General features: G+C 37.4%; 1 protein-coding gene across 1 annotated transcript in view; it reads left to right on the top strand.

Moving 5' to 3' along the window:
- Window positions 1-845: 845 nt before the first annotated feature.
- Window positions 846-11,367, top strand: part of grm5a (glutamate receptor, metabotropic 5a) — a 24,540-nt gene continuing 14,018 nt past the window's right edge. The window contains exons 1-6 of the mRNA XM_007555681.2: window positions 846-1,016; window positions 1,142-1,450; window positions 1,538-1,671; window positions 4,027-4,288; window positions 4,450-4,564; window positions 7,280-7,529. Coding sequence (XP_007555743.1) covers window positions 1,229-1,450; window positions 1,538-1,671; window positions 4,027-4,288; window positions 4,450-4,564; window positions 7,280-7,529 — 983 coding nt within the window. The 5' untranslated portion in view covers window positions 846-1,016; window positions 1,142-1,228. The remainder of the gene's footprint in view (window positions 1,017-1,141; window positions 1,451-1,537; window positions 1,672-4,026; window positions 4,289-4,449; window positions 4,565-7,279; window positions 7,530-11,367) is intronic.

Raw genomic sequence — 11,367 nt, 5'->3', positions numbered from 1 at the left:
AGGAAGGAAGGAAGGAAGGAAGGAAGGAAGGAAGGAAGGAAGGAAGGAAGGAAGGAAGAATGCATGGGCGGAAGTCATGTTAACTTGGTAAATTGAAATTCTTTGTCATTGTGTTTGTGACGGTTGGTGAATAATCATTAAATAATATTTAGAGCCTTTGAAGAATAGCTTTAGGAAGGCCATCTGATTATTTTCTGAGAAAAAGAAGCACTTACTGCAATGAGTCCGTGCTGACTTACACTTTAGCAAAAATGGCAACCTTCAAATTCCCACCTCATCACCAAATAAATGTAATAACCTCTTAAAGTTTTCAAAGGTTAATCATTAATTTCGAAAGATTTACAATTAAGCGTAAAATGGCACAAAACCATTTAAAACCACGTAGGAAATGTGATATAATCTTGTTTTCCAGATTTTATTCCCACAGGTTTAGATTCTCTGTGTTGACAGCATAAGGCTGACAGATAATTGAAGCTAAAATATACTGTATTATCTTTAAATGCTGCTAAAGGCTTAAAACTAAGGAGTTTTACCTTTCAGCAGGAGGACAGCTCTTGCAATCAGAGCTACAACAGAATGGTTTAGATGGCCCAGACAAAGTCAGTGAGCTCAAGCTATTGTTTATATTACAATTGTCATCCTTTTTTCCTTAGGATCTCATAAAAATAATAACCTGCACTGAAGTTTGAGGTTGCAGTGTGTGTTCTCTATTTCCATAAGTTCCCATCCGAACAATCAGTGGTGATGCTCTCCACGCTGTTTTGGATGTAGAGGGGATGGAGGAGGAGAGGGAGGTGGAAGAGGGAGGAGAGGAGTGGGAGAGAAGGAGGGGGGTTGTCTTGTGCGTCAGTAAGTCAAGCATGTTCCAATAACGGGCTGTATTATCTGCTGCTATTTGCAGTTTGCCGTAGCCAGGCACCAGACTGAGCTCGAGTAAAAAAGCTGCACAGGCTGCTCTTTACTTTTCCTCTGTGATGGAAACGCTCTCAAATGGACTGAAATCTGGATGGCAAAAGGTAAGCAGAAAGTATGTGTTTGGTTAGTTTTTAGCTCAGCTCTAAAATTTTAGTGTCAAGTTAAGGCATCTTGTTCTGACTTCAGTTCTTCCACACCTAGCCTATGTGCATCCTTTTTTCCTCAGGAGGAGTCTAACTCTTGTCTGCGGCTTTGCTCTCTCCATGCAAAACACAAGAGATTCATGTGAACCTTCACTACAAGAGGGCAGAGGATGGAGGCAGGTTTAAAGAACAGCACATGGACAATGAAAAGATTATGTGTGAGGTTGTTTGGAGTCATTCTGTTGCTTGCAACTGATCTGAGCTGGCTGAGCTTGAGAGAGCAGGCTGTGGCCAGTGCCCAGAATAATGAGAGAAGGGTGCTGGCGCATCTCCCAGGGGACATTATCATTGGAGCTCTGTTCTCTGTCCACCACCAACCACCTGCAGACAAGGTACCTGCTGTGTGAGTTTATGTCCTTGTGTATCCTGTGTCTGTGTGATGAAGGTTAACAATCCACTTGTTGGTGCACTTTGTTTAGGTGCATGAGCGAAAGTGCGGTGCAGTACGTGAGCAGTATGGGATCCAGAGAGTGGAGGCCATGATGCACACTCTGGACAGGATTAATGCAGACCCCAATATCCTTCCCAATATTTCTTTGGGCTGTGAGATAAGGTCAGCAACAGGAGCAGTACCTCCACTTATTTTTAGCAAGTCAATAATTAACCTACTCGGAATAATCTGTTAGAAAAAAAGACTCAGTTACAACTTGTAACAAAACAAAAACAAAAACAAAAAAAAAAAATCGCAAATAAGTTAGGATGAAGCTGATGGCTTAAGTTAGCAATAACCAAAGATAATGTAATATATGAGTGTTTGCACTACACTTTTGCCATTTAAATGTCATTTAGATAACTTTGCAATTTAAAACAACCAGCAGTTTTGAGAAATAGATAAAATCTTTATTCAAGAGTTGTTAAATGCTTCAGGTAATCAGCTATAGCAGTTCAACTAAAAAAATCAAAACAAATTTACTGTTAACAATTAAATATTTTAAATTAATTCATTTTACTTCAGTTTCTAGTGTTTCTAATCACTCAACTTTTTTTCCAGCTTTCTCAATCTGCACCCCGGTACATGGAAATTAACCATTAAATATACATACAATAATACCTCTGCAAGAGATAACTCCACCCTTTATCATTAAAGACAAGTTTGAGAAATGCAGCCTTGTGAGTAACTTTAGTAAAGATGAAAAATTTATAGGATAAGTTTTGTATTTTTCAATTTTTCAAAATTTTTTTTTTCCAAAATAATTGGTGCCACATTACCTGGTATCCCTAAGAATTTCTAAATATGTTTAATTCAGTGTGTTTTGTTCTTTTTCAATTAGATTGTTTCTCTGAGTTACAACAATGATGGGAATCATTTCTCCTAACTACGTTTCAAAATGGTAAAGATAAGAAAACATGCTACTTAAATTCGTTTCATATTTTAAGTCATTATGTTTTGACCATAATGACTTAAAATAGTTTCATAAAAATAGTTTCTTGACTAAACTCACTCATATTTACAGGTAGAAAAATATGTACCGTTTTTACAGCTTTAAATAATTAAAGCTGTGACAAATAAACCTGGGTGAAGATTCATGTTTATTTTGCCACAATGCACAGCGAAGAATATGGTAAAGAAGGTAAAAATATCTCCAAGGCTCAGTGTTAGAAAACTGCAGCAAAGAGTAACTTAGGGTCACCAAGTTTCCATAACAACCATGTATTTTAGGGCTTTTAATATATCTTTGCAAGGAGTGGTGATAAATGTGAAAGGAGCTATAAAAGATAACAGAACGAAATAAACAAAAACGCCAATCAATTTAAAAGTGAATTATCTGAAGATAAGAGTAAAACAATTTTAGGTGGGAGGGGAGCAGGAATAATCTTTCAAGGAGACTTCTGGGAATTGGATGCAAACTAATGATCTCTTGTTAGAAGAAAAAAGGCACAAAAAAGGACAGAAGGCTGGTTGAGAAGGAATCCACTTTTAATTAACAGAATAAAACAAACAATTCTCCACATTTTTAAGGATCAAAAGAGGTAATCCAAGTAAACCAGTTGCCTTCTTTCCACTTGTAAAGTACCTTAAACCAGTGATTCAGAAATATTTTTGGAATTATTATTGAGAGTTTCAACTACATCCAAAATAGCCACAGTAGCCTGTTCTTGTTGCTATTATCAGCAAGCTTGTTACTGAGCACAAAATGTAGAATATCTAGTTTTTCAGCTTGAAACAGAAGCATGATTAAGAGACTATGTTGCTGAGGTTCTTTTTTTTGTTTGTTTTTCAGATCACTGTTTTAAGTTTGAGGTGAAAAAGTAGTACCACTAGCTGTTCTTGACACTTTATCATATGCTTGAGTTTAAATTTGAGTTCTTTGGAATATTCTGGAAAGAATATTCCAAAGAATTGGGTAGCTTATAGCTTATAGAAGCTGTAAACAGTAGCTTATGTTTATATATTTTCCTGATAAGCAAATCTTTTTGACTTTAGCTTATGAATTCTATATTAAACGTACATGTCTTTTTATTCATTACTACTACTTTTTATTCACAACTCTTATAACACAATTTGAAAACCAAGATCTTGAAGTAAATCCAGATTTAGAAGCTGGAGAAACCCTGTGTAAAATGATATACTTCATATACAGTCATTTTGCTACAGTTAGTAGTTTTGTTTCCAAAATATCAATGAGCATTACAAGAAAGGAACACGATGTTTCTGCTTCACAATGATGAGAAGTGACTGAGGTCAGCCTCAAACATACTTTATTGAATTAGGACAAATCTCCCAGTCAAAGCTTAACAAAATTTGAGCTTAAAATAACTTAATTTAAACGCCAAGTTTACTGACTAATTCAGACTTTTGAAACCCTCTTATCGGCTTTGTTTCACTCGGGAAGCCCTATCAGATCCTCTCTCCCTCTAATCTTTTTGCCAAAATATTGTGATGGTGAGCTCAATGTTTTTTCACCAGGGACTCGTGCTGGCACTCAGCGGTGGCTCTGGAGCAGAGCATTGAGTTTATCCGGGACACACTAGTGTCCAGCGACGAGGAGGAGAGCCAGGCCAGATGCACAGTAGAAGGAGGGAGCGTACTCCTGCAGGGAAAGAAGCCCATCGTGGGACTCATCGGACCAGGATCCAGCTCCGTGGCTATCCAGGTGCAGAATCTCCTGCAGCTCTTCAATATCCCACAGATTGCATACTCAGCCACCAGCATGGATCTCAGCGACAAGGTAAAGTTGGAAAACAAACCGGAAATGTTCAAAGTTCCTGGTGAAATTGTATAACCTCGAGGCCAGATGCTCTGTATGTACAAATTAGTGTACAGACCATTCTTTGAAAACACACACAAGTATGTCATCAGACTTGTGAACATGTATATCTCTCCCAACAGAGTCTGTATAAATACTTTATGAGAGTGGTGCCATCAGATATGCAACAAGCCAGAGCCATGGTGGACATTGTCAAGAGGTACAGCTGGAGCTATGTGTCTGCAATACACACAGAGGGTAAGACTGTATGCCTGTGAACAAACATTCATGTTTTTCTATAGATAGATATAGCATCTTAATAGCATTGAAAGCAAATTAATTCCAGTAAATTAACCCAACTAGTGAGACATGTGTGCAGTTACATTAAATAAATCAGAAATATTGACAAGTTCGTTGATTTGTGTCACTACACACAGAGTGATGTTTTTCTGTAAGAACACAAAATGTTGCTCAATTTTATATGAGATCATAACAAAATGGAGCTCTTTTTGAATCACTTACTTCATTGACGCAGTATGACATGGAGGAGATGAACTAGCTCTGCTTAGGTGTTCAGAAAGCTAAGGTGGCTTTAATAGAGGCCTTTAGCTGGTCTGCGTTGTTGGCTTTGCTTTCGCTCATCTTCCCCAGGACAAAAACCCACAAATTAAAGGTTTAAGTCAGAAGAGTTTGCTGCTCATCCAGAGAAATAATACCAAGAACAACGAAGAAGGTATGGCCTTTTTGACACTGTTAACAGGTGTAGTCAAACACATGCTCATAGCATTTCATTTTTGTATAGAATACATTTTTTTATGAATCTTCTTATATTTTAATAGTCTTTTCATTATTTTTTTTTTTTTAGAAACTGCATTCTTGGTTTTTATCACCTGGGAGCATCTTTGTAAATAGAACTGGCAAATGACAAAGTTTTCAGAATATTCTACCGTACTAAGACGCATTTTCATTTTACTAGCTCCATCACTGCAACACAAAAAACAATAGATACTTCCTGGTTTTAGAGGTTCTGTTCGTGTAGTTTCAGTAGATTGTAATTTTTCATTGATGAATCAGGGTATGATTTGCATGAAGCTGAACCTGTTTCACATGGTCAGATTTAGACAGAAAATGGTTTTTATATTGTAGGAAAAATCATTTTTAAGTGGGTAAAGTCAAATGTTAAAATATCCGTGTGTTTGAAACCATGCTCAAAAGGACACATGGCATCTCAAAGTCTTTTTTTTTTTTTTTCATTTAGATCTGTAAGCCATCCTCTAAGCCTGGCAGAACACATGAGGAATAAACACACAACGCTATCATCATTTTCATAGACTCGGTTCTTGAGTCACTAATCCTATTTATTAGGAAACAAATGTGCTGCCAGTGTATAATTCTTGATTTTTTTTTCTTCAGTGTGTTACCACACTTTCTGTTAAGCTTTCAGTGTTCTTACCACTGTTTATTAATGCGCTTGAATAAATGCTGAATCTAAACTGTATTTTCTGTTTTCTTATATAACAAACTGACTTGTGTTGAACGGAATTTTCAAAACAGTTAAGTCAGATTTCACATGCTATTTTCTGCTTTGAGAACTAAGGCTGTCAGTTGTTTCTCCAAGGAAAACCATGAATCTTATGTTATTTCTTCTTTGCATCATTTGCAAAAAAAAATAAAAAAAAAAAATAAATAAAAAAAGATAACACCCTGCAAGAGACCTTCTTCGCCTCTCAATAACCACCATAACGAAGGAAATGGTGCTACCCTGGTCCAGAATGTGAGAATAACTTTTGCTTTGGGCATAATATAGGGAAAGGTAGCCTTAAAAGCAAACCAGGTACTCTGTAGTCCTGCGTTGATTTAAATAAAATATATTGAATGACTCTTCTTCAGTTCAACAACTAAACTCCTATGACCTTCTATGGATGTTGTAAGTTTTGCCTCTAAAATTAAAAATAATTATGATTTAGGACAATGTTATCACAAAAATGTAGAAACATTTTTAGACATTTTTCAAACATATCTGGAAGGATCTAAGCAACTTAGCAAAATCAGTTCTTCATTTCTTTAAAACTTTTGTGGCACTAACAGCCTTTTTATTTTTTAGTAGCTTGACAGGATGAAAGAGGGAGGATAATATGCAGGTACTGTCCCGGCTGGGAATCGAACCTGGGACAGTGGTGTGCAGCCTCTGTGCATTTAGCTTTACCACTGAGCCACCAGCTGCCTGCAATCCTTCTTCACTGATGAACGGCACAATTTTATTAAAATTATTAATCCAGTAGATTCTGTATCCGCTGCAATTTAAGATGAGCGGATATTTTAATGGAGGCTCTAATTATTGTGATATGTTGTAAACTCATAGGACACATTAGTAATCTAACCTGTTCAGGGTGTAGGCCGCCTTTCACCCACTGTCAGCTGGAGTTAGACACCAGTCCTTCCATGTCCCTGCAAGAATTAGGCAGGCTTATAAATCTAATTAACGGACATTAGTCATCAGACCATTTCCTTCAATTACTTATCTATTTCATAAATGTAGGTCAGTCATGCTTGCAGCACCGCAGTGGGCTTCTATGAACTAATGGCAGAGTTTATGACCCAGTAAATAATAATTTTTGGTATGCACTTGCACATCTGCAGAAACTAGGTGACCCACTTTTCAGCAATAATGGGGAAATCAATCACTCGACAGCGTCTCCCATGACAGGAACAGAATTACAACATGTTCAAGTGCTGTGTTGGCATTACACAAGTGTTTCTTTGTTTTCCTGTACTGCAATTATACATGTGAGCCCACACAAGAAATTGTTCCTGAAAGAAATCTGTCAGATTTTTGACTAGATTCCAGTAAAGAATGTCTGAAAATGACTTTATTTGGTCAGGAAAAGTCTCAGTTTTTTTCTCATTTCATTTAGCTAGATTTAATGACAGACACCTGACTGTGTGTTTTCAATAATGTGCTTCCATCCGTAGGTAACTATGGTGAGAGCGGTATGGAGGCATTCAAAGACATGGCAGCAAAAGAGGGGATCTGCATTGCCCACTCTGACAAAATATACAGTAATGCAGGGGAACAGAACTTTGACAAACTGCTGCAAAAGCTCATGGCCCATCTACCCAAAGCCAGAGTGGTGGCCTGCTTCTGCGAGGGCATGACAGTCCGAGGTATTCTGATGGCCATGAGACGAAAGCGCCTGGTGGGGGAGCTGCTGCTGGTGGGAAGGTGAGCAGGGAAATCTATCATTTTCAATTTCTGCCTGCACGTCTTGTCGCTGTGTGTCTTGCTTGCCTTTACTAGGGAATAAAAGTTGTAGCCTTACACAGTTTGTGCCTCTACATTCACAGTCTTGTTGCTTTGCACTTTCTCCAGATGTCCAGCATCACCCATCCCGATGTATTTGTTTATAGCGGAACCATCTATGTCCTCTCATCCTCATCATCATTGCATCTTTCAGTTTAATGGTGACCTTTAAACTTCAAGGTATTTTTCATTCTATGATACTTTCTTTCACAGTGTATACATTGATTTTAACATATTTTGTTGGTATTTTGTATGATAGGCCAGGACAAACTAGTTTATGAATGTGAAGTGGAAAGAAAAGCATATGACAAAATGCTTGTACTTAAAAAAGGGAAAAGTTTTGCTCCTCCCTCCCCTCAAAAATGTTTTAAATCAAGTATACCTGTGATTAATGTAGTCTCGGTGTTAAATATAACAACAACAGGTCCTTGGTATCTCTGGATGAGTGACAGATACTCACTGATAAGATTTAAAGAACCAGCAGAATTATGATGTAGGAAGCTTTACACTAGCAGCGAGAAGGAAACTGATCACAGCTTGTCATCAAATCAATGCTGCTAAAGGCAATGTAATTCTAAATGAAAATCTGTTTGAGACTTAAGACTGCAGCGTTCACCTTCCAGCAGGATAATTACCCTAAACATATAGCTAGAAGTACAGATTGCTAGTTTAGAGCAATGCTGTTTTTGTGTTTGCATGACCCAGTAAATCAAATGGAGATCCAGTGGCATGACTTGAAAAAGCTGTTCAGAGTCATTCCATATCCGGTCATACTGACTTTGAGCTATTTTACAAAGAAGAATTGAGGAAAATTTAGATCTGGTGGAGACATAACTCTTATAGTTGCAAAATACTTGCAGCTATAATTACAGCAATGGGTGATTCTTCAAAGTATCACCCATAAATAAAAACCTCTCTGAGGTTTTTATTTAACCTCAGAGAGGTTAAATAAAAAGGAGTGTCCGTCTTTTTAGACGTTTGTTTGATTCTGAAAAATCTAATTCTTTCTCCTTTTACCCTACAAAGATACATTACTTTGTGTTGGTTTGTCAAATCAATTTAAAAAAAAGTTCAAGGAGTAAAGATATTGTGACAAATTGTTATCTTTTATAAACCTAATTTTTATGTATTCAAAGTACCAGTGTCACCTAAATATTAATTGTTCACTTTGATGAAAATGACTGCATTGTCCATGTTTTTAGAAATACAAAGCTGAGATCCCTGTTTTCTCAGTTTCTATAATAAACCTTCTTTTTTACCATGTTATATGACCATCTGCCTGCAAATTATTTTAAAAGAAAATAAGCCAAAGATTGGGCAAAAAAAAAAAAAACAACCATTAGGGATGCAAACAAGTGAAGAAGAGGCGGTGGATCTAGAGAGAGGTTCCAATCTCTCTCCGAGAATAACGTGTTTTATTTTAAGGTTTGGCTCTCTGGCTCGCTCTCGTCCCTGGTGTTCTATAAATGCCTTTCCTCATTAAGAGCCACATATGTAGGCTGTCGCTCAAATTTGACAGCAGGAAATGTAAAATAACCTTGAACTACATATTGCAAAAACACAACTCTCTAGACTTTCCATAAGCTCATACATCATAAATACTCTAGCTGTGTTGCCATTGTATAATTATTTTATTGATGTCAGGATTTCTTTTACTTAAATTATGCTTTGCTTGTAAAAATTTGAGATATGCATTCCCCGTCCAAAATTTGCCCTTTTAATGTAATCACTAGTGTTTCTTTGTTCTACAGGTTTGTTTAGTGACCTGCAGAAATTTAGATTTTTATGCAAGTCTGGAGATTTTGTTGCCAGTTGTGTGCCTTTGTGCCATGTGTGCATGCCTATGTCCAATAAATGTAGAGAAATACTTGGATCATGCCAAACGTATGGAAGAAAGTCCTCTGGTCAGATGACACCAAAAAGGAATTTTTTGGACTAAGAGTAAACCTGGTGTGTTGGAAAATATTATTATGATGAAAAATATTATATGACAATATTATTCTCATCATGAAACATGGTGATGGCAGGATCATTCTGAGAGGATTAGAACAAAGGTTCACCTTCCAGCTGCACAGTGACTGCACACAGCCATTTTAACACACAAATATGTGTGTTAGAATGGCCTAGTCAAAGTCCAGACCCAAATCTATTTGAGAGTCACTGGAAGGAATGGTAAGTAGCTATTTTCAATCAAATCTAACTGGGTTGAGCTATTTGCCGAAGAAGAACGAACAACAAGCAAAAGGCGCCTAATATATATAAATACTGGCTGTTAAGTGGTTGATTAAGGGGTGAACACAAAACGCAAGTCAAACTTTTTATTTTTTTTAAACTCTTTAAAAATCATATGCTTCCCTTTGATCACAAGTATGCACCACTGTAAGTTTAAGTAGCCTTGAGCGACAAATCTCCACCCTGGATTCTGGCTGCTGCACACAGTTTCTTCACACAAGAGCTCCTGTTAACCACTTGGAATTTCTATTACTCTTAATGCAATGTGATCCTTCCCTGGTTTTCCACCCACAAATGCAGAAACACAGCAGCTGAGATTGCTTATAGGTCATGGAGAAAAGCTTTCAGTCCATTTAGATCAGACAGTTGTTGATGTTTAGTCTATTTCTCTCCCCCCCTTCTTCAGTTTCAAGTGTAAAAATTACACCTTTCTTGCAGTTGGATTGTTAAAAAAAGGGCTGTTCTAAAAATTGTATGAAAAATCAGAGCAAGATGTTTGTGTACACACACTTGCATAGCACACATATATGTGTCTTCAGGCATGTAGGTGGTATAGCAACACGTCGTATGCAGCATGGTGCCCTGCTAGGTCGATGTGTGGGTTTCAGAGCGCTTGTTGAACAGTGATTCAAACTATCCAGAGTCAAAGCCCTCTATGCTTTTCAAATCTATTCCTGCCTTTTTTTTTATGCCAGTGCACCATTTCTGTACTCGCTTCTCTAAGGATGTGTTATGAAATGATCTCCTACCTCACCAGAATCAGACATTATAAAAACACCCACACACTGTTGTGTAACTCCAGCTTGGTTAAATAAGTTTTTAGACAATTACTTCTCTCACAGTTTTTTGTTTTCTTTAAGTTTGTTAGAAGGCATTTGCACCAGTCAGCCATGACATTATGACCACCAGCAGATGCAAACATATAATTATATCACTATTGTGGGTGGCATATATGAAGTAGCAAGGAACCACTCTGTCCTCGAGTGTTTATCTGTTAAAAGCAGAGGTTGGGAAGTTATAAAAATGAGAACAAACTTAATAAAACCCATATATTAAAGAACACCCCCAGCACGTAAGGGAAGTTCAGCATTATGTCAACGGAAGAAAAAGATTGTGAAAAAATCAAGGCATGTTGTGTTGATCCTCTTTAAATCAAAAAATAGATTGACTGAAACTTAAAGCTGACAGGTTGTCACAGAAATGTAGCCATTTGGATACCTTAGAGCACATGTGTCAAACTCAAGGCCCGCGGGCCACATGTGGCCCGCCATGTCATTTTATGTGCCCCCCCCCCAGCATTTTATAGGCTGATGATTGACTTAAAATTGGTTTTGAGCACGAATTGATTACAAACTACATCTCCCACAATGCATTCCGATTGTTACCAGCCAACATTGCGGCTTCTCGCCACTAGAGAGCAGCAGAGTCACCTCAAGCTGCTTATTGATTCTCCCAGCGAATAAAACTGACATGGACAAGCTAACATCAAAACGTCCAAGAGAAGAAAAATCGATTTGCAAGTAAGACT

The sequence above is a fragment of the Poecilia formosa genome, unplaced genomic scaffold, assembly GCF_000485575.1.
Source record: "Poecilia formosa unplaced genomic scaffold, Poecilia_formosa-5.1.2 Scaffold3, whole genome shotgun sequence".
Classification (NCBI taxonomy): Eukaryota; Metazoa; Chordata; class Actinopteri; order Cyprinodontiformes; family Poeciliidae; genus Poecilia; species Poecilia formosa.
The sequence above is the reverse complement of the archived record's forward strand: the minus strand, read 5'-3'. Positions and strand labels throughout refer to the sequence as shown.